The 27803-nt window shown below is 37.7% G+C and overlaps 2 protein-coding genes across 6 annotated transcripts in view; both read right to left on the bottom strand.

Moving 5' to 3' along the window:
- The window catches only part of eml5 (EMAP like 5), a 117269-nt gene extending 109500 nt beyond the window's left edge, over window positions 1-7769 (bottom strand). For both annotated transcript variants that reach the window (XR_014603980.1, XM_084097060.1), the window contains exon 1: window positions 7267-7769. Coding sequence is in view for 1 of the 2 variants with exons in the window: in XM_084097060.1 (XP_083953186.1) it covers window positions 7267-7463 (197 nt within the window). In the remaining variant the exon portion in view is untranslated. The remainder of the gene's footprint in view (window positions 1-7266) is intronic.
- Window positions 7770-8601: 832 nt separating this feature from the next.
- Window positions 8602-27803, bottom strand: part of itpk1b (inositol-tetrakisphosphate 1-kinase b) — a 48655-nt gene continuing 29453 nt past the window's right edge. For 2 of the 4 annotated variants that reach the window (XM_084097454.1, XM_084097453.1), the window contains exons 6-11: window positions 18328-18426; window positions 17011-17051; window positions 16306-16471; window positions 14614-14681; window positions 14349-14511; window positions 8602-11408 (exon numbers count right to left, since the gene is read on the bottom strand). In XM_084097454.1, the coding sequence (XP_083953580.1) occupies window positions 11107-11408; window positions 14349-14511; window positions 14614-14681; window positions 16306-16471; window positions 17011-17051; window positions 18328-18426 (839 nt within the window). In that variant the 3' untranslated portion in view covers window positions 8602-11106. Of the gene's footprint in view, window positions 11409-14348; window positions 14682-16305; window positions 16472-17010; window positions 17052-18327; window positions 18427-27803 lie in introns of all 4 variants that reach the window. The other 2 variants (XM_084097451.1, XM_084097452.1) reach the window with 1 other exon arrangement.

Genomic DNA, 27803 nt, shown 5'->3' with positions numbered 1-27803 from the left:
CCTGCCATTGCTGGGAAGAGGGAAGCCTCGCTGATGCTGTGAAACCGCTAGGAACAGGACGCCTGTCTCCCAGCATTAGCGTCACTCTAATGGACTCAAACACGCATGACTGCATCTTGTCAACATATATGCAGCATGCTTATTATTATGCTCAAACATAAAGTATGTGTGGACTCATTCTGACACACACACAAACTTAGCAATAATAGTGCATGAATTTGTCCTTTGAGATCTACAAATTCTACAAATCTGCAAAAATATATATACACACACACACACCTTATAATTCAAAAGTTTGGGGTCAGTAAGGTTTTTTTTTTTTTTAAAGAATAGCCTATCTTATGATCACTCAGGCTGCATTTATTTGATCAAAATACAGTAAAAATAGGAATATTGTGAAATTAATATTTAAATTTAAAAGAAGTTTGTTTATATATATATATATATATATATATATTCCAAAATGTCATTTATTCCTGTGATGGCAAAGCTGAATTTTCAACAGCTATTACTCCAACCATCAGTGTCAAATGCTCAAGAACCATTTCTTATTATCAATGTTGAAAATGCTTAATATTTGTTCAGGATTCCTTGATTAATAAAAAGCAACATTTATTTGCAATCGAAATTATAATTAATGTCTTTAATTTCACTTTTGATCATGTTTTATACTATTTTACTTTCGATTAGATACTTATGGAAGCTTGTTTCTGCCACAAATATTTTATTATAAAAAGGTAACTGAGACTTTTTCTCTCACAATTCTGACATTTTTTTCTCAGAACGCATAAAGTTGAGTCAAGAACTGCTCCGAGTGTAACATCACAGGTTTCCATCTCTTCCAAATGACAGTAGTTATGGTGAACGCAGCATATGCTCGTTGTTTTGCTTCAGGAGGAACTGTAAAAGACGGCTGCTGTTTCGGTTGTGGTGCTCGGTGACTGACGTCTGTCTAACTCTGCATGGCATGAAACACACTGATGACGTGTGATGTCTGCGCGAACAGGTGCACGGAGGTATGGAAATACATACGCTGATAGGCAGACAGGACATCGTATCATTGCATTCGGACTGAATTCAATGATCGGACAAACATTTTATGGTCCTACGCCTTCAACAGACGATATATATACATATAAACACATTTAGACCACTTAACTTAGTTAACTTAGGATGTGAAGAGACTTTCAACCATCATTACAAAAAATATTTCTGGAACAAATCACCTACCCTGCTTTTAAGGATCAATCCTGGCTCTAAAACATGCTAAATACCATCCATTCCATCCCTACTATATGAGAGTCTTACAAATGTCTGACAGTATTTCAGTGGGCAGTGATTTCTGCCTCTAGAGGAGGTTTTACTCTGTAAAGCAATAGTTCAATCACGTTAGGTGGAGAGCTGCCAAGGCCGTTGACAAAAAGCTAACAAGCGGAGTGCATCCAGAGGGGCTTATATTGAAGGTATAAAACCCCTAGCTATATTTAATCTCGGTGGCAACTGAAGCTTCAAATTCAACACACATACACAGGGATCACAATCTAACCCAAACCCTGGCATTCGTGCATTGTGCGCACATGACTGACAACCCAGACCACAAACACACAGCGCCGCACACCAGCACACACATTCAAACAGTTACACTCATTGATACTATTAGAGTAAGAGCATCAGAAGGCAGCGCAGATTAAGGATTACATTAGAAATGAGTGCATATGAGTGCACATGGCTTACAGATGGACTCGAGCATGACCGAGAGGGGGGGGGGCTTCTATCTGATAATATCACGTGGTTTAAACGCGACACAATGTCCACCCCTCCCCCTGAGCAATCATGTCAGTCAGTCACACACACTCATACGTGAATGTTGCTGAAGTCACCAAATCCTCATCTCAGTAAGAAAAAAATCATTTTATGGTATTCAGCCTCACAAATACCCCGCACATAATAAACCTTTTAAAGGGACATGCACACAAAAATTCACAACAGAGTTATCCACTTGATAGACATTCACTGGTCTAGTCACATGAAAGAAGGACGGATGGATACAAAGCAGCAGGTCGGCAGACATTTCCAGTCATTCTCGCTCAGATTCCTGACATGTCCAGTCTCTATCCGCCCCCATCAATTTTTGAACACCTGTAGTAAACAAACGAATGTCTGAGAGCTTACAGCCTCAGGACAGGAGCGTGACCAGCATGCACCTATCCGTGGGACTCGTCTATGCTCACATGCAGACATTTCTGGGCTAAAAAACGTGATTTTCATGTATATCGGACGTGGTTAAGCTAAGCCATCATATCAAGTGTTGTTTTATAATCTAAGGTATAAATGTTTCAAGACATTGTTTAAGCCATAAAATTCTGTAATAATTTACTCACACTAATGTTGTTTCAAACTCGTATGACTATCTTCCATCTGAAGAACATGAAAGGAGATAAAAGAGAATGTCCTGGCTGTTCTTTTCCATAGAAAGAAAGTGAATGGGAACTGGAGCTCTAAAAGGACAAAAAGGGCCAATAAATGTCTCAATAAATTAGTCTATGCACGTTTTATTCTTTTAAAGAGTAGCAACATAGAGGTGGGCGAAATGACCAAAATCTTATTTTCCAATACGAGTTATTTTTTCTTTCACGATAACATTTTAAGATGCATTAGGCTGCTGTGACTTTAATGCACTGATCCAATACATTGAAACACTTTTAATTTATTTCCCAACTGTTTATGTTCACTGTTTAAGACATAACCAACTCTGTTTATGTGAATACTTGCCATGATAGGCATTTTTGACAAAAATGTATATTTGTTTATTTGACCATTCAAGTTTAATAAGGTGCACAAGAGAACTGAATTCAATATCGCATGGTGTCACTTTCAAACCAAGCATCTTTCTGTTGGTCAACACGGCAAATTCGACTGACTTGAACCGTTGCGAAATCTGCGTGGGGAAATCTTTTGGCCGACTGAAATGACTTTGCTTGCAAAAATTTGCTAAACAACGGTAAATGTGATATGATCCTACCTTAATACCTCTTCAACATCAAGCATGTCTCGTGCTTTATTTTTCTCATTCATGCATGCATCTTTACTGCTCTAACGCGTCAATAACCAATAAGTCCTGCACTACATGGATATATTTACATCCCACAACACAATGTACCAAGATCTCTATCGATACACTAATATATTTTGTCATACCACCCCCAGCAAGGACATTCTGCATATTAACTACATCGATCCATGAAAGAAAGAATATCTTAAGGGTTTGGAATGACAAGGCTGAGTAAATAACTTTTAAACATAAGGAGATATGCTTGTTTCAGCTCAAAGTTTAATATTTTATGCATTTATGTTAGTGCTTACATGGGTGAATGTTGTCATGTAACGTTTACAAAAATGGGGACATATATCAGCAGTTTTCAGCACAGAACAGCATGATCGCACAGCTTGCTTAATGGAGTTGATTTAGACCAACTCACAGTACGATATAAACAGAATCACGTCTGTTAGGTATGAGAGGGTCTCACATTCTCTCTCTCTCTCACACACACACACACACACACACACACACAAGCTGCTGTTCAACATCTGTAGCTCAGCTCTGGGCTCCATCCTCCACCTCCCACTGAGCATTCCACTCAAGGGCAAATAACAGAGGATACAAACCAACTCCACCATCAACTACCGACCCCATGTCAACAGCCAATACAAGAAATACCTGTATTTGATCTGGCATTTGAACAATGTATAATATTTCTACTTAGAAACCTGATCTCACATTAGATTCACATATCATTTTTATTCAAATATAGTAATCATTATAATGCACCCTTGACTAGGAACAGTTTTTTATTATTCTTTATTAAAAGAGTACAACACAGTATAAATACTTTACAATAAATAATATCCTAATTTGAAAATTTTCATATATTTTTTTTTTTTTCAGTATTTAATATTTCAATATTTCATTTTTCTTTTCTTTTTTTACAAATGTGTGTTCCGATACAAAATACAAGTAAACTCAAAAGGAAAACATCAGGATGCATCAGTCTTAAAAATGGGAGAACTTGCTGAATTACTATGAAAATAATATGATAATACAAAAAAAATTATTTTCTTTATGCATAATATACTTTCTTTTTTCTTTTTCTTTCGTTAAATGAATATGACCAGAATATATTCTTTACAGCCATCACACTATAAAGGTGATGATACACAGGGCAATTTTTTGAGCAATGTTGCCATCAACGGGCAACCAGATGAGACACAAGGCCCACGACCAATCTAAATTATCCAGATAGAAATGTATTGCCCATTTTCAATGGGAAAGTGCCCGAGAAACAATCGCTCGGCAAGATTGCTCAGCAACATTGCTCAAAAAGTTGCCCTGTGTATCATCACCTTAAGAAAAGGTTTCATATTTCTAGATTGTCTTATTCATAGTAATTCCCTTCTTTGCCTTATTCATTTTCTTCACTAGAACAGAGTATGCTGATGACATTATAGAGTTATTGCTGCTTTTGGCATCCTCTATGTTTTAATATCTTTTAATATCTTTCTCTCAGTCTCTGTTTATCCATTTGTCTTGAACTGAATGTATGAATAATCCTGTATTTGTATGCTTGGCATATGAATCACTTATGACTTCTATGTATTAAGATACCTGTGCTGATGACTTAATAATAGGGCACTGCTGGCATATGGACACATCTGATATGCATGAATAGCAAATACAGCCACCCAGAAAGTCAGGCATTGGGTCACATTCTAATACTGAAGTAACCAGAGATGGATGAGTCCCTATGAGACATTTGACACAAAAATGCACACCGAGGACATACAAGGAGGGAGTAAATGCATGTGTCTGGTCACATATTTTGCATTTGAACCAATTTTATAAGTCTGAGAACATTGCAATGTGATCATGTTTCTTTTTATACATTTTTATGCAGCACATGCACACATATGTGTTCACCAAACCATTCACGCATTCACACAAATGCAAGGTAGCCAAGGTCAGTTACTCTCTCACCTAATTAATAATAGAGAATTGAGGCAGATGACCGGCGGCGAAGCAGAACGCCACCCCCTCAAGCTCTCACTAAAACACCACACACGTAACAACACACAAACACACAGACACACATACACTCCTGTAGGATGCCATAACCTTGATGATCATGTGACTGAATCATAATGTCTTCACCATCAGCTGAAAGCACCTTGACATGATGCGTATGAATACAGCTATAAATAACTGAGTTACTATTAAGGTTAAACGTGGATAAACCTTGGATGATCATTATTTATAATTTAAGAGAACATACATCAATATCATGACTTCAGATAGAGGTCATTTCATGACAATTAGTTGTTAAGATTATTGGATAATATTAAATTAGCTAATGAATTAAAGCTAACCTATATAGCTAAACAGGTCTTGTAGATATTTATAATTTGTATTTACAGTAACAAATTATAGTTGCAGTTAATAAATGATATTAAATAAATAGCAATTCACATGAGCAGTTGTGTACCAAATAGACAACACAATCTCATGGCAATTTGTATGAATTTGTTTCTCATTTGTACATTTTTGGACGCTCTGCTTATGCTCCAGTGACAGCTTAAGGCCCGTTCACACCAAGGACGATAACTATAACGATAACGGTAAAGATATAGTTCCAAAAATCATTCTAAATATAAAAGAATAGCAGTTCACACCAAAGCTATATAACGGCACAGAGGAACGATAATGTTGGGATCTCTTTTAGAGATGTTTTCCAGCTGATGAATGATAAAAACATTGACAGCCAATCAGAATCCATCCTCGAGCTGGCTATCTTTATAGTTATCGTTCTTGGTGTGAACGGGCCTTTAGGTGTGGGGTTAGGGGTAGTGTCAATTCATTCGAACTTGCCATCTCATAAAATAGTTACGTTTTCCATGAGATCAGAACAGAAGCATGGCAAAGTACAGAGTGAAAGCCGACTGGAACTTTGTATATGAGTGGAGAGACAGAACTCAGTGTTCTTCAATCGCTCTTCAAGATCCACTCTGGGATTTCCATTTTGCACTCCCTGCACAGTGCTGTTATAGTAAATATGATCACTCTTGGAACTGCGGGTCAATTCCATTTCAAGTAGCGTGTTCACAAACTCTTCTGTACAGGCCCCTCAGAAATGTGAATAAGGAATGTGTATGTTTGAGAAAAAATTCAACAGTATATGCAAAAGTATTGACCCTTTTCACATTTCCGGGTTTCTCAGAAGCGGAAGTCGTCATAGTTGGGTAAACTTCTATAGCGGTGAATGAGAGACTACATTAAAAAAAAAAAAAATTTGTGTTCCAATTTGCTCAAATAGCAAAATAAAAACTCCACAATAGTGTTTTCACAACTTTAAAAAGAGGGAAAAATAGAGAGATTGATAACGGCAGTCAGAAGAGAGAATTAAAGATGTAAATTTTACCGTCATCCCACAGCGCTGTAGGCTATTAAAAACAACCTAACAGCAGCGTTAACTAGTTTTTTTTTTTTTTTGATGCAAAGGTAATACGATACAAAGTATAATAGTGTTATAAATGTACATAATTTATAAAAAAAAATGTTTACGATTTACGACGCTGATGACCGTTAAAACGCGTCATCACAGTCTGTAAAAATAAATTTACGTTAGCGTTCATTCCTTTTGAAATGACTGAATTTCGCTCGCGAAAACGGTAAATGTTATCGTACGTTTAGTATTTAAAATAGCCTATCGTGACTAATATAAGACTTATAAACAGCCAGACCGAGAGCAACTAAATGATAGAAAACGCGGATGTCTCCAGACGCGTTTTTTCAAAGTTAAACTACTTTTAACTTGCCAGCAAAACAGTGAGACGCGACGCAACGTACGCCTGGCGTATATATTTACACAGACCAACAAATAAAAAATAGCGTTGACAAAATGCAAGTCCCGTAAGTTGCTCCGCTGAGGCGCTGTCCAGCACGCGAGCCTCGTGAAGGTGATCGCGTGATCGCTGAGCGTGACGGAGATCACCTTCAGGAGCCTGGCGTGCTGGACAGCGCCTCAGACTAACAACCTCCACCTCCATCTCTCTACACTTACTCGATCTTGCCATTAAATATAAATATACAGCAACGTCTCAAGCCTGACACTGGCTTGAATGCATCGGCACCGTTGAGTTCACTATACTTTAAGTGTGGTAGTTGGCGTGCATTTGTATGAATTTCCTTCAAAACATCCACGTGAATGTGCCTACCTGATTATGTCATCGTTATGTCCCAAATAAAATTTCTGCTTGTGTTCCCGTGTGTTGTACACAACTCCGACGCCGGCGACAAAGTACACGATCTCCTTGGCGGCCGTGTAGTACAGGTTGTTGCGGCACTGGTGTCCCCGGTAGCCGTAAACCCACTCGAGTCGCAGATGACAGTTCGGAGCTGTTCTGTCAGCCATGTTCGGACGTGTTTTGCTTAGAAGCGATGCTTCTTCATTCACCGACGCGTCGAGCCGTCACATTCAGTCCCGTTTATCCGCTCAGTCCGCTGTCAGCGAAGCTTCGTCCGGCCAGAGACAAACCAATCGACGACATATTTCAATTCAAGTGAAGTGCATAACTTTAGGCTGTTTGCATAATGTTAGGGCAAGTGCTTTTTGTTCTGACGCTGTAAAGTCTAGCGTGTACTACTTGTGACATGTGCGAGGATACAAGCTACTCTCTCTACTTCTAACCAGACTGTGGCTTTGCTCTAGTGACATATCAAACCTGAGAACATGGATTTTTCGCATTAGTTAACTGGGACCGGCCAATCACGAACGGCGGTTGTGATTGACAGAAAGTGTGGCCAATCACATCGTGAGGATGAGTTGAATTAAAATGTGAGGACCAATGGCGAGCTAGAGAAGGATGGCGAAAGGGGTCTAAGTAAGCGGTGTATGGCCTGCTCATTTAGCACAAACGGCAGTTTAAAAGCTTTTGTCGTGGGCCTACTACACTAGTTTAACTCTGTAAGGCCTGGACTCTTAATGACCTTAATGAGTTTACAAAAAACGGGACTGGATATTTTTTTTAACCCTATAATATCGAATGACAGTCTACTTTTTAAGTTTTAGTCATTTTAGTACACCGTGTTAAACTTAATGAAAATATGAAACGTGTCTTAGCAACCAGCTAAAATCAATTTAGTTTTTAATATTTTATTTCAAGCAATTATTTTGCTTCAGTTAACTATAATAACCATAACATGTAATTTTTTTTTCTTCTCCAGACAAATTTTTCAGTTGAAAAAACAGCAAGACGGACTCAACATCCATTACACTTGTGTCCCATGGTACTGTAAAGTAATTCAAACAACATGAAGGTGAGAGTAAACGGGCTAAAAACTCAATAATTGGTCAGTTCTAGCATATGGACACATCTGAATAATATGAATAGCATAATGGTCACATTGACACTCAAGTAACCAGAGATGTTGACCCATGGTCTTGATGGGTTATGGCCCTAGTGTGTGAATATGCAAATAAGGGGGCCTAAAATCTTAAATGAGACCCGAAACCTTTGAAGATGTCGATAAATAATGATAGAGACAGAAAATTTAGTAGGTGAGGAGTTTTTCTATTTGATAGCACAATGAAGGCAAAAGTACAGAGACAAAAGGTAAAGCTGTGTTGAAGGCTGTCATTCTCTCTACCTCTCATAGGACTTTCGGTTATACAAAACACAACCTTAATCTGAACAACTCCTCATTAGACACATAAACAAATCCCAACTCTCTTGATATAAGCAAGAGACTACATGTCCTAAAACCCCAGCTAGTTCTTGTTGAAGTCGACATGGCTCACATTCTTTAAAAATGGCATTTAAATGACAATGACCATTCAATTTGAATTCCATAACAATGGAGGGAGTTATTATAGAAAAAGATCTTAAACACAGTTTGGTACACCTATGAAAATATCACTCTTAAATGTTACATTAAAAAATGGACCCCTTCAGAACAAGAAATGCATTAACATAAGGTGCTAAATGTTCACTTTATATAAACTGAACAGAATGGGAGCAGATGCTGACGACAGCAGTCCATTTGCACCGCTCTCGTTTACCACATTAAGACGTGTCAAATATCTCCGCACATTCATTCCTCTCACAGTGAACAAAAACAAGCTGCTTTCTGTTGGTCTTCAAATGTGTAGGAGTTATCCAAGTCACTTTACGAGCACTAAGTGGGCGAGATTTCTTTCATAAACATGAATACAAATAAGACAAACTTTTCTAATCTACTGTTAGCAACAAATCATTTTTGTAAATGCAATGTCTAAGGGTTTCATTACAGTATATGCAAACAAGTGCTGCAAATCATGTTTTGGCTTTATTACATTTGAATTAATGTAAAAATTGTTCAGATGGTTTTAATGACATATATTGATATTAATTAGTGCTAAACACATTTTGGAACACACCTCATGGCAGTTCACATACAGTCAGATTTAAATCAGCAACCAAATGAAATGTTCTGCTAACGACATCATGTATAAAACAAATACTTTGTATTCATTAATGATTTTTTTCAAACAAGCTAGCCATTATTTCATTTTTTAACGGAGGAATATGAACAAAACTGTACAAATCTGTTAATTTTCCTTTTAACTCAGGAATGGTAACCAAGTGTTTAATCCTTTGTGGAAGAGATGTATCCTTTCTTGCAATTTGAACAAGAAAAAATACTCCCAACACACACATACATGAACATCCATCTTATAGTTTGTTCCAATATTTCAAGGGTGTGTACTAATCTGTTAGCCTAGTCATACATATGACTTTCAAAACTGGATCATGTACAGAACATTAGAACTTTTAAAGGACTGTCTGCTAAAAAAACCATCTCACTCTCTCTCTCTCACACACACACACACACATACAGGGAATGTCAATATCTCGACTTGCAACCATCCAACCAAACCTGACACTGACAAACAACAGAATTTAGAAGAATTTTTAAAATAATAGCAGAATTTTAGCTAGTATAAACTTTCACAAAACTAGATATAAAATAAAATAAAATAAAAACATTAAAGGGACCGTTCACCCAAAAATGAAATTGTAGTTTACTCACCCTCATGTTGTTCCAAAAAGATGTTTTAAAGAATGTTGGTAACCATTGTAATTGTAACCATTGACTTCCATAGTAGTAAAAATTACCAACCCCAATTACCAACATTCTTTAAAATATCTTCTTTTTGGTTCAGCAGAAGAAAAAAACTCATACATGATTGGAACAGCTTCCGATGATGATAATTGTTGGGGTGAACTATCTCTTTAATTGTACTTGACACTGTTCACCTGGAAATTCATTACTCGATTTTTCTCCCACTTGATATACCACCTCGTGATATGATGTGTTGAAATGCACATGAAAAATGTCAGGTGTCACAATGTTCATGGAAGGATGATGAAAGTCTTCCGGAGCATTGTGGAAAGATTACGGAGTGTCACAAGATCAAACACTGTGGCACACGGTCTACAAGAGCTGCGCGCTGGGCCTTCGTTCGGCTTACGGAGCAGATTTGCAGACGCTGCACAAAGATATACACTGTGGATCATCACAATATAGGTTTGCCACTAAATACAGAGCACAAAGACATTTTAGGTGTCCTGGTTGTTAGATTATTGGGTGTGTTTGTGTTCGGTGTCATTAAAGACACTGATATCAGTTAGTCTTTTCCATCAGCAACAAAAGAAAACCTTGTCCAGGTTAAACATCCAACATGCCTAGTGTGTTAACTTAACCATCATCCACTGTGAAAACTGATTTAGATGCTGATCTATTTTGATTCCCCAAATGTTCACATTACAGTACTGAGTTGTTAAACTAAAAAAAAAAAAACTAAAAAAAAATCTAATTAAAAAAAAAAAAAAAAACATATGCAAAGGCATAGAAGATAGAATTCAATGCCCTTTATCAACATCATTATGATTCCCAATATAGTTTATTTTAGATTACAGAACTATTTTATCAGTATAATAGTTATTATTGTTATTGTATATTATTCACTCTGTCTTCACAATTTGTTCAGGGAAGGATGGCGTGGGACGGGACAGTCATTGCGACGAGGCTTTAGTGGCTATCGTGGACACGCAGTGCTGTTGGAAGTTGGGGGACATGGCCGTGTTGCAGCCCAGTCTCTGACGAGGGCCTTTCAGACCCCCGTCCCCCTCCACGATCCAGGGGCTGCTGTCCGACTCCTTACCCAGCATGCCACAGCACTCCTGGGGAGGGACTCCTAAAGCGGGCAGCTGGCCGGACGGGGGCGGGGCTGAGGGCTCATTGGAGGCGTGGTCTTGGAGGATGCCGATGATGTGGTTGAGGAGGTCATTGAAGAACTCAGGAACGCCCTCATATCCTGAAAAGAGTAAGAATTGTAAAAACAATAATGGATAAATAACATATTTCATGATGATATACATCATGATTTTTTATTTCAATGAAATTAATGTACTATATTTTAGTTTAACAATTATATATAATTTAATAACTTTTTATTTAACAGTTTGTATTTTTAAGGGGGATTTTATGCTACTAAATTATATTTATGCAGTAATTGTAGAAGAAAACCATACAACATAAGATTAGTTCATACAGTCAAATTGTATGACCCCAAGAAAACTTCATGATATAACTTTCAAAACATATTTGATGTTGAAAAAATATGTTTAAAGGTCCCATATTGTACACGTTTCTGAAGTTTTATTTTAGGTTTTGATGTCCTTAAGAATATATATTTGCGGTGTAAGTACCAAAAACCATCCCAATATATTTTTACAGCTCCTTTCTCAGGAGCTCTGCTAAGAACAGGTCGATTTTGGCCTTTCTAATTAATATTCATGAGCCTCTCTTCTGATTGGCCTGTTGTTTTCTGAGTGACGCACGGCCAGGCCAACCACAGGTAACTAGGGTCATGTATGCTGTGGCTTGGTGATGCTCACAAGTAAGGTGAATAAAACACCTGTAATGATGGACATTGCTGAGGGAAATGTTATCCGGCTTTATATGTTCGAGCTGGACTCAGACCCCGAATTGGCGACGACAGGAGACAAACAACCACCTCCTTACTTTCGGCGTTATTGTAAGAGTATTATAATTACCATTACATCAATGCTGCACTCAGATTTAACATTAATGCTAATTTAAACAAACTTTTTTTTGTCAAATTCTATTTAAATCTCCAAAATATGTACGTTAATAGCTAGTTATACACTGATTTTGAAACACTTAACTGCTTTATAATGTAACGTTAGCAGACAGACACCAAATGCAGTAAGCTATAACTATTGCTTTCCTACTGATACAGTAAGTTGACGTGCTACAATTTCTTTTACAATGTTACTTTTTTATGTAAAAGGTGTACTTGTGGTAAATGTGCAAAGATGCCCACAGAACGCGAGAACATGCTGCAATTGATGCCCAAGGCAAACTTGTAAAACTATGAACTGTAGGGACTGCAGCATCTTTGAGGAGTAGCTTCTTGGGTAACTCATTACAAGTAACTTGAGTTATGTAATCAGATTACTTTTTCAAGTAACTAGTAAAGTAACGCATTACTTTTTCAATTTACAACAAAATATCTAAGTTACTTTTTCAAATAAGTAACGCTAGTTACTTTTTCACATTGACTGACTGACAGCTCTCCTGTCCCCATGTTGAGAGAAATAAAGTGAGGAGGTGTTGTGTTCGCTGTGTAAAACATGATGGTTATTTTAGTTCTAGACTAAATGTGAACATGCATTTACTCATCTCACTTGCATGAAAACATTCAGTATTCCTCAAAATGAATAAAAACAGTAAAATGCAATCTCAGAATTTTACGCAAAACTTTTATAATCAACTATATTAAATCACACAAACATACTTTATAATATGTCTTTGCTGCTGACCTTCAATGATCTAATTCAACCATACTAATAAGCAAAAATGACTTTAGATTAGATTCAGAAATAAGAGTGTTGAACTTCCTTCTCCTGTATCCTATTGTTCTTTAATCCAGAATGGCAGCACAGCTGAAAGGTTTGTTTGAGCGGCGCCCTCTACTGTACAGGCATAAATATGCATTTCCTTCAGCCTGAGGCTTATTCATTTCACTCTTGGTGTGAAAGGGCCTTAACATTTGCCAAAAATAGAACTTTTTTTGGTGTTATTAAAAAACAAACAAGCAAGACCAGCACAGGTGAGAAAACGTAATGCATTACTTTTCATAAAAAGTAACTAAGTATCGCAATTTGTTACTTTTTGGGGGGAGTAACGCAATATTGTAATGCATTACTTTTAAAAGTAACTTTCCTCAACACTGAGCTTCTTTGAGAAACCGGCATTGCACTGTGCCTGATTGACGAAGCAGTCACTTGTGAAATACGCAGAACAGACGGTTAAGGTCGAACTAATTGCTGTGGCGTTTCTGAATAAATAAACATTAGCCACTGTTCTCTTATATTAATGTTGTTCGGAAGCCTGTGCAATGATGTAGTTTCGTGATGGTGGGCAGTGCTCGCGGTGGGACTGAAGGCGGTGACTGAGTAGTTCTGACGTCACATTTATACGGAAGTCACAACGGCTCATGAAAAGGCTCAGCTACTTTATGCAGGCTATGTGTATTTGTCTGTGGATTGACTGTTTTGAAACTTATATGGTAGTTCCATAGCCCCTAGACCTCTGTTATCATGAACAAAGCCAGGAAATTATGGGACCTTTATGTGACCTTTATGACAATATGGGACCTTTAACATAGATATATACAAGACATAAGATATATATACACACTCACATGTATTCCAAATCTAAGGAAAGCATGGCATTACTTTCACAAGCAAAACTTTTTTGATGTTTTTCAAAAACTAAAATTCTAAACTTTAACATATTTTTCCTTTTCATCACCTTGTAAATATTTGTTATTGACACAAATGCAATTTATTCGTTTTTGGGAGACCGATATCTATCTATTTTTGTAAAGATTCTAATGAACCTCAAGCAACCATCACCTTATCTTTTAAGAAGTTTGGGGTCAGTAGGTTTTTTTGTTATCATTATTATTACTTTTATTCAGAAATGTTCCATTAAATTGATCAAAAGTGACAGTAAAGACATGTTTTATAATTTAAATAAATTCTGTTCTTTCTTTTCATCAAAGAATCCTGAAAAAATTTCATCATGCTTAATGGTGAGCATAACAGACTTCCAACCCAGTCTATTGAATGGTAGTGTATGTGCGCAAAATAAAAAGTTATTAAATGTTGCCTGAAGAGTTGCCTTGTGATTACAGGGTTACAGGTTTGCATGGACAGATACACACCAGGGAATGCATTGATGTCAATGACTGCATGTTGGCCTGTTTGGTTGTTGATGATGATGTCGATACCGAAGAGCGAAACCCCAAGAGCTTCCCGTAGAGATTTACACAGTTCCCTGATGACATCATCATTCGGAGGCTGGGAAACACCTTCTACATTATCTCTCTGTCCAAAATGCAAACAAAAGTGAACAAAGAGCTTTTGCCAAAACACCACACTGTGGGGTTGACTAGCAAGAACTGCAATTTTTACAGGACGCCCACTTACAGATGTGAGATCAGAGGACGACTCTGGCTTGGACACATTGTGGCTATTGAAGAAAATCGCTTTTCTGTCTGTAAAGGCATAAAAAAAGCAAACAAATTAATGCAAAAAAGTCGGTTGACTAAAAGTGAAAGTGTAACAGTGCAAGTGCACAGCGAGCCACTAGACAGCAGCAGAGAGCTGTGGTTCAGATGAGAGATTCAAGGCTTCAGGACTGCCAGGCAGAGAGGGAGAGAAAGAGACAGTGAGGAGGAGGAGGAAAAACAAAAATCGAGTGCCAAGAGGATGCTGAGATTTATGACCTCCCACTCAAATGGCTGTAGAGAAATTCATTAAGGGAGAGCAATCCACCATTTCAACTTCCTTACATCTGCAGACATCAAAACACCACAAATATTTACGATGGACTTCTATTAATCCTCAAAGATAATATCTTTTTGAACCCAAGAAAACCTCTCTTCATCTGTGTAGCTTCTAAACACGACTGTGTTATGCTTCTGAAGAGAACAATGCTTGTCTTAACCAGAAATAGAACCAAGGAAAGAAGGAATTATATGGCTTTAGAAATTCATATGCGTTTTAAAACACATCTTACTAGAACATGTATATATAAACCTTAATAATATTTATAATTGATTTAATTTTTTATATTTTCTTATAGCATTAAAATATGCACGACATTGCTCTATAATGGCTGTGTAGAAACATTATTCCAGTCTGAAAAAAGTAACGTTTCTCCAGTGATAGCTATTTAAATTATGTATTCAGACTAAAAATAAATAAATATAGCATATATAACAAATGTTTCATTATATTAAAGTAGGTGTTTTAGCAGATGAACTCTTAAAGAGAAAAGGGATAAAGCGATCGAGTTTCTTTAGAAAATATGGACTAAACCGCTCAATTCATGTGGATTCTCTTTATGAAGTGTCAAAAGTGTCAGTTGCGTAGCCGATATATATATATATATATATATAATAAATATTTATTTATATTAATTATTTAATTTGATTACATTTATTAACTTGAAAGGGATAAAGTGATCGTGTCTCTTCAGAAAAATTTTTGATAAGTAAAATCTAAAAGAACTAAATAGTACTGCGGTACAATCCCTGATTACCTGTCGAGGAACTTTACAAACTCAAATTCATCATGCCTTCATGGGATTCTTAGAAATTACAAACAAACCTGATCTGTCTTTAGAAACACAGTGCCACCCCTTTTTCTTTGTTTTAATCTTTTAAACAGTTGCTGCTTGAAGGAAAGGCACGAGTGAATTTACATATGTGTGTGCATGTGTACTTGTGCATTGCAGAGTTCAGCATGGGTTCATGAATTCGCAGATATGACCTCATGAATTTGCATTAAACCAACAGGTTGCTCTTCCAGTAGCAGTAACTGGTTTGCATGGACTGCAAGAACACTGGCATATGCAAACGGATCATCCCGTACAGCGGCCTGAAACCCGACTTCAGCAAGCACTTCTGCTGACAGGGTAGGAGCAAAACACAATCCACTGTTTCCACTGCAAAGTCAGCTATGCAAAGGCATCAGAGTCTTTACAGTGGGAACGCTGTAACGTAAATCATGCCTAAACAAACTGAAGGTCCAGTTGCTGTGAAACGAACCATATCGCAGGAGCGGCCTTTCATTGAAATAACATTTATAGAGTTGAAGTGTGGTCTGAAGGTTTACCAGACGGTCCAGAGGGGAAGTTCTTGAGTGAGGGTCTCTCCACCACAGTGTGAGATTCTCCCACCACGAACACCTTATAGAGCACAGCATTGTGGTTTATAAAACTCTGAATGACACACGGGGGCTTCACGTCCTTTAGGTCCTCGGCGTTGAATATTATAGCCATCTGCAGAGGAACACAGTGAGACAGAAAACTTAAACTTATCTATTCAAAGTAATAAATACACCTTTTTTTTTTGCATTGGTGCAAATTTTGGATATTACCTTTCATGTAGTGTGAGTGTAAAAGGTCTGCAAAGTTTTAAAGATCAAAGTGCATGAGAAATAGAGTTATAGTCTCCCAAAAAGGAAAAACTGATTCTGAACTGCCTGAAATGAGTTGCCAGTACTTACTTCCTGTACAAACCTACATAGGCTTGTAACAAATTTGCATAATGTGAGCCTATGGTCCTCATTGGCTGCCTGCAACATCTACTTTGCCCCGCCCTCAAACACTGTAGTGTAGCTGAGGTCTGGAAGAGTTTAGTTTGTGTCGTCAACATGTGGAGTTCTTTCCAAATTTCACTTATAATGCTGCCTTCAAAGGTAGCTACCCATGTAGGCAGCTCACTAGATTTTAATACAAAGCTTTGTGTGGGTGTGTTAGCATTTCATGACCTCTGTGGTCACATTTCACAAAAAAACAGAGTTAGAAAAGAGTATTACCTCATGAGAGTTAGTTCCGTGAGCAACCCGTGTTTTGCAAACTGTGCAGGATGAGAAGGAAAAAAACACTCTAGTTAAGTTTAGTTAATAATGCAACTCTTTAATAAACCTTTAATGCAGTGAAATCCTTGTGAAATGCAACCTAATGGCATTTTAGTGAGTCAATAAAAACAGGTGTTGTCATCAGGGTATCTGCAGAGTTTTTAAAATCAAATTAAAGACTTGCACGAATAAAATGAATACCATATGTCCATACAGAACATACTCATGCAATCTTAGAATCATTATTTTGCTTAAAACAACTGCAAAACAGGGTAACTGCATGTTTAAAATACTCCAAAATATACATTTATGTATTGCAATTGGTTTACATTCTAATTTATCAATACAAACAAATTATAGGTTGATTGGGACTGGATTTTGCTGATACAATATTAATTGTTTTAAAAAGACAATAAAAAAAGATTGTTCAGATACTTTGCAAATTCTACTAAATTAAATATTAAAAGTGTTACAATGTTTTTAGTCTTTCCTCCATATGACAGGGCAGCCCAAAAAGCAGCCACACAAGTTTATGTTGAATTAAAAGCCAGATACAGTTTACTGAGTAAACTCTTATTTTGAAATGCTGCATTACTACCAACTGCTCATTCATAAAGATGAGGAAGATAAAACATGCACTCTTACAACACATTACAATATAAATATATTATATATATGCTTGGCATAAATGTGCATTATTTATTGATTGTGAACTGCTCTGAAACGCGATCCTGTAGAATGTGCATTCTGACTTTGAAACGTTTATTAAATCACATTAGGCTTTATCATGATTCCTGTTTTTCTGTCCTCAAATTTAACAACACACAAAATTATATTTAAGACTTTTTATGGCATTCAATTTGAACAAACTGAATTTTAAACCTTTTAAGGACCCGCAGGAAACATGGATCACATTAGAGAACTTTCTGTGAAATTTCAAGGACAAAAAAAGTCCTTTGTCCATTGTCAGTAGTGTAGGGATGTATGAAGCGCAGCTCACACAGAAGTGTCTTTCAACCCAAACAGATTTATTTTGGTCAGTACAGTGAATTTGCTTGACCAACATGAACCCGTTGTGAAATCTGCATGGAGAAATCTTTCACTGAATCTTTCCTAATGCAAAAATTTCCCATTCCTACTGAAATTAATGGATTTTGCCACAGAAATTTGCAGAGCAATTTTTGCACATTTAGAGTGATATTTATATAATGAGATTCCTTGGTTAAACATTACTTCCTGTTTCAGAGAAGAAGAGGAGCGAGTCGTGAGACTTACTGAAAGGGAATGTAAGACCGTGCTGCTCGATCTGCTCCAGTGTGTCTGGGCCACACTCACTGTTCAGCACCATAAACGGAGGAGAACAGATCCTCTCATCTGCAGAGAGAACGAAAGACAGGAAGAGACAGGTGAGTCCAGCTGAAAAGGCCTGCTCGAATCATACATGGATTTATAGAGGGAAAACACAAGGGTTTGTGAAAGTGCCGCTTGTCCAATGACCACTGTAAGCAAGGAAGTATGTAATACCCGAAGAACACTATCCATTAGCGCTCTTATCTCAATGGCAGTTGATTGGCTGGTATGTGATTTGAAATTTGGCATCTTTGCTCATGGAGCCACAGAACTTTTTTAGCCAATCGCCTTATGGGTAAAATGCCATGTGACTAGTAATCACTACTCTGGAGCTGCAGGAAAATTATGTTCACACATGCCCAAGTTCTTCACTAGCCACTGATCTGAGCTGTGACGTGGAACACATCAGATAAGGAAGTCCATTTCATGCCTTTTAGATAAATAAATAAAACAAAATTAAATAATAAAATGAATAAATAAATAAAATACAATTAGAAAATTTCAAACTGAACTGTCTCTTTCTTAAAGTCAGCATGAGACGAAAATTGGGAACTCTCGTGTTATAATGTAGTGGTTGAATTAATTGGGTGAATCAGCTTCTTGAACGAGAAAAAAATACAGATGTTAATGTTATTATAAAAGGTTTTTGTTACATTTTTTATTCAAGATTATTAAGGCACATGAAAAAAAAAAAAAAAAGATATATTATTCATTACAAACACCACAATATTTCATCTGACCAATCACAGCAGAGTAGGATCTCAGAAAGGAGGGGTTTAGAGAGACCAAATACTTTATTGAGCCGTTTCAGAAACTGTCTGTGTTGATTTTATTGTGATTTAAGTTATTGAAGAATACCGAGAAAGTCCAAGTATACCAAGGCCCAGTTTCACAGACAGGGCTTAGACTAAGCCAGGATTAGTCAAGTCGAGTCACCTTCATTTATATAGCGCTTTTAACAATATGAATTGTTTCAAAGCAGCTTTACAGTGATAATAGGACATTACAGTAACAGAGATTGTTTTGACTTTACAGCAGCTCTAGGATAAATTTATTCTATAGGATTAGGCCTTAGTTCAATTAGGATATTCAATTAGCTTTTTTAAACTGACATATGTTAAGATATATCCGTGCAAGTTTGCTTTCAGTTAAAACAGCTCAAACATGCATTTTAGTCTGAGACTTGCTTAAGCCTTGTCTGTGAAACCTGGGGTCAAGCATCTTCAACACTTACAACTCCCGCTGACCAGCAGTGATAATTATTTAAGCAGAACATCAAATAGACTAGTTAGGTGAGAGTAGCCAGATGAGTTTACATCATCACAGGGATAATAGTTGGTAACAGTAGAAGTTATCGGCAGTGACTCTTATAAAACAACCCGTGAAAGGTCTTATGTCATCAGTAGCCCCTCCGGTTGACTTTACTTCCCTATTTATTTTATCGAATGGAGAACAATGGACACAAGGCACTGAGCTCTGACTCAACCCGCATAATGCAGGAGCCAGTTAATAGAACCGCAGCAATTTGACCCTCGGGTTCAAGGCTTTGTTTGAAAATACTGTACTCTCACTGTCCTGGGGATCGCTCTGATGAGCAAACAGAGAGATAGATGGAACAAAAGCGTCAATAGCTGTGAATGAGGAGCGATGTTTGCGAATTCCAACCGGAGGCACATTATCGGATTGGGATGAATCATCAAAACAGAGATGCATACTTGGCTTAACTTGGGGATAGGCTCTTCTAACTTGGGCCAGTAAGCAAACGCCTTGAGGTTCGGTGATTGAATCGGCTTTACTGCAGTGGATCTTGCTTTCAGTCAGATGACAGTGCTGTAGTGCTGCTGTTATGGAGGCAGATAACTGAGATAAAGGCACGTTTTGTGAGTTTTCGATAGCGTAGCACAGGAAATGAGTTGAAGAGCGAAGCCTCAATAGGCCGATGACGTGCTCACAGCATCCTGATATGATCACGGTAAACCGCCTGTGTGGTGGGGTAGCAAAACTGATGACAAAATGCTTTTCAATGTAGAATAAAGAAAATGCAGAACATGGCTCAAGGTTTAATATTTAGTACACATTATGAAACATTTGATTATATTTGAAGCAATTGAGAACAGACTATTGAGAGCATCAAAAATACACTAAAAACAGTAATATTGTGACTTTATTATAATTTGAAATAACTATTTTATTTTAATATATTTTAAAAATGTAATTTATTTCTGTGATGAAAATCGGATTTTTTTTTTTGCAGCCATTACTCCAGTCAATAGTGTCACATGATCCTGCAGAAATCATTCTATGCCGATTTGATGCTTCAGAAACATTTCTATTATTGCCAATGTTGAAAACGGTTTGATGATTTTGTGCAAATCATTCAACGATAAATAGAATATTCAAACAAACGGCATTTATTTAATTTAGTTAAATGTCTTTACTGTCACTTTTAATCAATTTAATGCATTCTTGCTGGATAAAAGTATTCATTTCCTTTAAAAAAATAAATGTAAATGTACTGACCCCAAACTTTTTAATGGTAGTGTATTCATATTTTACTCGATGCAAAGATGACTGACTCAATAATAACTTACTGTAAAGTTCCTCAAAACTAGAACTTCAACAAAAACAGTTAGTCAACTGACAAGGTCATCACTGATTGGTCAAAGATACAGAAACAAAATCGCAAGCTTGTCACTTCCTGTTTTGTCTAGTTGGTAAATTATGTTATTGTTTCTGAAATATCCTGTAGTGTTGAAATGGAGAAGGCTGTGCTGGTTTTCTTATCAGAGCTGGTTCATTTATCCAGCTGCTAGACTTTTGTTCTCCTATTCCAGAGGAAGCTTACATAAGCGTTTATGAAAGCCTGGAAAAAAGGGCAATGGCAATCTCCTGTTCAAGACCAACAAGCAGGTTTAGTGGTGTGAGCAACCTACTATTACCATTTACAAACATCTCAAACACAATGAGCATCCAGACTTACACGCTCCGTTAGAAAGTATTTCCAACATGTTACTCAGGCCCTGTTTACACCTGATGTTTTAATTCATCTCTTTTGTCCACTTTCAACCACTCCTAATTTCTTCGAGGGTAGGGTTTATGGGTAAATATATGGGCTTTTTCAGATCTTTTGATCTAATGGATGAAATAAGCTCACGCAATTTACATATGAACGCGCCTGGAGACAACGGAAAAACGCTTGAAGAGCATCAGCTGCTCTGACAGTCACAAGACCAGCCGAACGCTGTGAGTGTGTGCTAGAAATCAGGAGTGGTGAGAGAACATTGTGCTTGGTACATTTTTCTTCAAATCAAACTTGGGTCTCAAGCTGACAAAGTTTAAATCCCGTCTGGCTATCGCTCTTCCCATAATGTTTACACGCTAGGTCAGTTGAAGGTCTTTTGTGGCTGTTCGACCACATGAGCATCTATCCTACAAAAGCAATCCGGTCGAATGAGTTTTCGACTACCTCTGGAAGTGGTCGAATGTGGACAAGCTCAAAACATTTAAGACTGTATTTAGTGTCATCCACTTGTGATCCGATCGACTTAATACCAGGTGTGAACAGAACCTCAGTTTGTTTAAAAGAAACAAACTAATACAGTAATGCACTTACAATGGAAGCCTATGGGGCAACGTTTAAGCAATGGAATAATTACGATCTTTGTTTGTCACTATTTCGGCAATACCACGACCATGTAGTGAACTCTGTAACTTTCATGCAATACACTCAAGGATACCAAATGAGGACGTTACAAAAATGTAGAGCTACATATTTCTGCTTTTAAACCTTCTTAAAGTCCCCGTGAACCGGAAGCTGCAAACGACTTTTCTCCAGTGGTGTGACGCATTTCCAAGTGAAACGAAATATTGAACAAAGGGCAGGGTTTTCCTTAGCGCTCCTCCTCTCCATCTCTCGCTCATAGCAGACTAACGGTTCGAGGGGAGTGGTTAAGCGTTTTCAACCGAAGCCGTCAAACTGACGTCATCAGAAAAGGAACGCCATTCCAGACAGGAAGTAACTGTCTGGAATGACTGTCAGGAAGTAACAGATTCTGATTAAAGATTTCCACGGCAAACAATTTTTTTCTGTGTATTAACTTGCACGGATTAATTGTTCACCACAAGACTAGTAATATGTGCTGACAAAGTAAATAGGGTCAATTTTGATTTCATGTCGACCTTAAACACTGTGCTTTATTTCTATATTTTTTTATAGAACTGAAGAACAAGTCAAGATTATTTACTGTGGCAATCGACAGCACATCACAGGCAAAGCTCTAGAAGCGTTTTTTGTACAAGACTTCAATGCAGAGATGTTATGTTGCTAATACGTGACTTATTATTAGAAATGGAGATTCCATTTAAATTAGCCAAGAGATGTTCTGTAAATAAAAAGGGAATGAGTAATGAGATCCTCTTTAGCAGGTACAAATGCTTAGTGATGTTCCTGTTTCTGGCTCAGCGAGGGTCCAGGATCAATCTCTGCTCCGTGTAAACACTTCAAGCTCTCTGCAGACCTGCCGGAGCCAGCCGAGATGTTTATGTGACGTTTATGGAATGTTTAGAACACGTTTATAAAGCATCACTATGGAGTTTTGGCTCTGATCCTGCCGGACAGCACAGATGGGAACTCTAATATCATATGAGACATCCATTCATCCATCCGTTTGTTACAGCAAACACACAATGGTGGTTTTGTATAATCTGACATAAGCCCTATTCGAACAGTAACTGTTTCTCATGTGGACGTCTGTAAAAAATGATTTGCATGGCACCTCAGTGATAAAACTCGATTTATTGACGGTGGAGGAGTGAGTTTTGTGATCCCACGAACCCGCAAAAACGCTACTCACGTAGTCAGTCGCATGATTGTCTGCTGTAAATAAAATGTCATATGCTTGGAAAAATACGAATAAATTCATATTTAATTTAATAATAGGAAAATAATGTTCTGTTTATTATTTAAATCTAATAAATAATCTTTAAAAATAGGAAGCTAGTACGCTATATTTGAAAATGTTTTCTGTCTTGCATTTGATCTCAAAAGGATGTCATTTTAAAAAAATATGGAAATTAGCGGAAACAAGTTAATGCAGCGTCTACATGAGGTAAAAAATAAAGCTGGTTTGTATTTTTAATGTTGTGTATATAGCCTACATATTTTAAAATTGCATTGCTGCCATAATAACACCACATTTTAAATGACTATGTGCTTTTTTCTCTTTCTCCTTTTTGTTCGTTGAGGTGGAGTGGTGATGAAATATTGTTCTTGTAAATACTTTCAAGCATTTTTATGTTCATAAAAGTGAACATCTTTAAAATGCATGCAAATTACAGTGAAGCGCAAGAGTTATTGTACGTACGGTGCTCGGCAGTGATCAAAAAGGATTTAAACAGTGAATTTTGAAGCGATCTCTTCTTGTAAAATCAGAGGTGTGGATTCAGACGGCAATTAATTTACCACACGACCTTGGTGTTCATCAAAAAACAGTAGGTAATTCGGCCCAGAGGTTTTTACACGGGTGGTGGGAGAGAAACAGACATTCTGGATTTGCATGGCAATAAAGTCACAGACTAACCCCTGTAAATGTTAAAAATACCTTACGACCCCATGAGAAACAATTATCGTCCGAATAGGGCTATACTGCCTGATTTGTCAAAATGGTTCAACTGAATCTCAGAGATGACAGACTCAATTTTCCCAAAAGGACTTGGGAAAAGTGCAAAGATTCGGACAAAAAAGAAATGGCTCTTTGCAATCCGTTGTTTTATTTGACCAGGTTTGGACTCTGGCACTCTGCTAATAAAAGGGATCGTTAAACACAATACCACAGAAGTGGATTCAGCTACGGATGAAATGAAAGGTGTGAATCTTTGCCTAATAAAGTCTGAAACACTGCACAAACAAATGGTGTCCTGCTTTGTCTCCACGGACAGCATGTAAGACAGCAGGACAATGCTTATGTTGAGCTCTTCAGGATGTGCATGAGTCACATGGATGAGTGGAGCCAGAAAATGTGGCACTAAGCACAGCGCTAGGTCTCTCATTAAGAAAAGGACAAGAAATGAGTGTGTACTGACAAACAGGATTCATAACAGCACTAATGTGTGGGCGACTTCCTGCGTGCTAGTGAACACTGGTGGAAATTCTTCAACTGACGTACAAGCACAGATCAAAGCTCCGTTCCTATAGTCAACTGCCAAAAGGTACAAAATAATCAAATAGAGTTCAACAACTCCACACATCTTTATATATATATATATATATATATATATATAATTCAATTCAATGCCTGTTTTCAGTAGACGCTTCTAAACGTTTGCTGAACACGATCTGTAGCGCACCTCCTGTCCTGCAGATGTCAGTGAGTCAGTGGCAGATCTTCACAGATGTACTGTTTCAGTTTTATTCACAGGATTTCGTCAGCTCTACATTCTGTGTCAGTTAGTCCCTCTTACTGAAAATACACAGTGTGCTTTTTCCAGACAGTAGTACACTTTTACTACACTGTAGTGTACACCCTGTACTACACTTTCCTCCACATCACCCATCACATCTGTCCGCTCATGAGATAAGCCTCCTCTCCTCTATGCACGTTAAAAATGTTAACAGAATGCATGTTCTGTCATGACAGCTCTCAGGAGATTGGTATGGTAATAGAGATTGGCATGGTAATGGATATGGCAAGGTTAATGTATTTGTTCTTGGTGGAATAGATTTGCTGCTGAAGAGCAAGAGCAAGACCGAGACTTGCTGCTGCCAATACATTCACAGACACTGCTGTGAGCATGTAAGACATGCTGCTGCTGCTGCTGGACATGTAACATACATGATTTACCCCGTAGCAGATCTATACAGGTGGAGCTGGGGAAGGTGGAGGGCTTCTGAAAGCGTGCTGCACTGCAAACAGCAACACTACCGGTTTTTGTTTTAATGTTGAGCTGCAGCTCATTGGCCGCTGATGCAACAGCAACCAATCAGCTGTGCTATGTAGATGACGACGAGATTGCTACCAAATGAGTTAAAGACCTATCAGCCTGCGCCATCTAGAGTTTCATGCCAGAACTAGGTAACTGTGTAATATACGTAAATAGTGCTGGGCAGTACAGTCGATTAAACCGGTAAAAAAAATAAACAAATAAAAATAATCACAAAATAAAAACAAAATGAATACAAACCTGCCAGTTTTTTTGTTTTATTTTGGCTGATCTTGGTTCAGGACTTGCACACAAAATGCATTGCAATCATTTCCCAAAATGCCATTTGTGTGCACATAAACCAGTAAGTCGTTAACAGAGGCCAGAGATGGGACACGCTGAATAGGGACGCAAAGAGGAGAGCACAGATGTGTATTGAATTGGGGGTGGGGGTTTTGCACTGTCTTCAGAAAAGATTAGATGGCATTTTCTTTTCCTCTTACCTCTGTATAATGTGTATTATAGTAGTGTTCATAAGCGCAGCGCTACTTCGTGTACAGCGCTAACATAAGAAACCACTTCTGTTCCATAAGCGCCACCTACTGGCAGAGAGTGAATTTGCATTTTCATTTAGTCCGTCTGCGGTTTTTGTTTTGTGCAGGTGTTTTATGTAACTAGCTAGCAATGTGCTTTTAAGTTATTTTAACATTTCAGACAAGGCTTTGTCAAGCCAACATCAAAGCTGGTTCACAAACTTTTACTCATCTAGTTATGGTTTAGTATTAGACATTGAATCAACATTCTAACTTAAATATTCCTGAATGAATCAATATTGAATCAAAATCTAATTTGGAGCTGAAATCGGGAAATCAGTGTCAAAATGCATCCCTAGCAGACAAGAACACTGTTGTTTCATAAAATCATACAAACATAAAACCCGTTCATGTATCCTTAATGCAACAAAGGTAATCCCACAATGCTTTGCAACACGTTCAGTTTAAAAAACCCAAAAAAAACATTGAAGATGACAGAAATCTAAATATCAAAAACTGTTTTACCCAATATGGTGTGAGCGCTGCTATGCTGAAAGTATCTAGAGCGGCTGCCACTTGTGTTGCTATGGTAACACTGTCAGACATGCTTACGGCTGCTAAAGAGAGGGATGTGGCGCTGTGTCCGCCAGTGAATGTGAGAGGACGAAAGAAACGGGGAGGGTGACAGATGGCCAGAGTGTAATTTGGTAGTTGTGTTATCTTACAAACAAGTACTGGCGGCGTCCAATGTAGCATGTACATTGCAGCATGCTCTCAATTGTTACGTGTTGCGATTTCATGCAATTTAGTGCCTCCTGACCTGTACAGAAATTCTGTTATATGGATTTTCCTACCATTGGAGAAAGCTTGTTGTCAGTCTACAGTTAAACTAATTTTAATCTTGCAAGGTAAACTACTTTTAATCTTGACAGGGTCTTATTCCTGCTACAGACAGGAATATTTTTGCGATTTCGGCAATCCTATAAGATCATTACAAATCGCACTCTACGACATGGATCTAATAAACTTGGGTACGACATGTAGCCTATGAAGACTGTACTGTGATGACAGCTATTGAAGTTAGTATAGAAGAATAAAACATCAGCATTCGCTAGTGGTAAACAAATAGAGCAAGATGAATCACACTTTGGCAATTGTGGTGCGCTGAAAAAAAGAGGAGGAAGCAAAAGAGGCCAATAATGGCATGCCAATTTTGCAAATGAAGCTTGAGGTAAGCTTGAGGTAAGTAGTTTTAAGTTTTAGAACCATGTCGCGTTGATCAATACGCCATCTCATGTTGCATTTTTATCGGCTAGTTAGAAGTAGGTCGTAGCAGCAAACACACTGTGAGATGATCATGCTAAATTTCTCACGCTGTCAGAAAATGATCGCTATCTATGGTCGCAAGAATCTCTCTCACTGCACGACGTTTAGGACCCACGACCACAGAAATCACCACGATTGGTCATCTTCGGTCTGTCTGAGACAGCTAAAAATCGCACAATGTGGATCGGGCATTAAAAACAGGACACTCATATCGCAAGATGTGACACAATTGCAGAGATGTGTTATAATATTTAAAAACAAAAAAGAAATTGTAGACAGAATTCAAGAATGTGCATTTTTGAATTCTTCATTTAGGGCCTTTTTTGGCAAATAATTATATATGTGATTAACTGAACATGTCTTTCATGTTTTCTTGAAATAAAGAGCGGGAGGCTTTGATATCAGGGTGGAAGGAGAAAAGGAGAGACACAGACTGGGGGCTTACAGATGATTTTGTTACATAACCATCTGTCACGTCTGGTTCAATAGAACGTGGACACACACGATTCCCACAAAGACTAATATAGCTGAACATACGAGTCTGCACAGGCCACAACCAAATGCTTTCTGTGCACGGGGGGTTGAGACCGCTATAATATGGGTATTTTGGAGAAATCAAATATT

The sequence above is a fragment of the Abramis brama genome (genome assembly GCF_963993115.1).
Source record: "Abramis brama genome assembly, chromosome: 21".
NCBI classification, from domain to species: domain Eukaryota; kingdom Metazoa; phylum Chordata; class Actinopteri; order Cypriniformes; family Leuciscidae; genus Abramis; species Abramis brama.
This window is presented reverse-complemented; position numbering and strand designations above follow the sequence as displayed.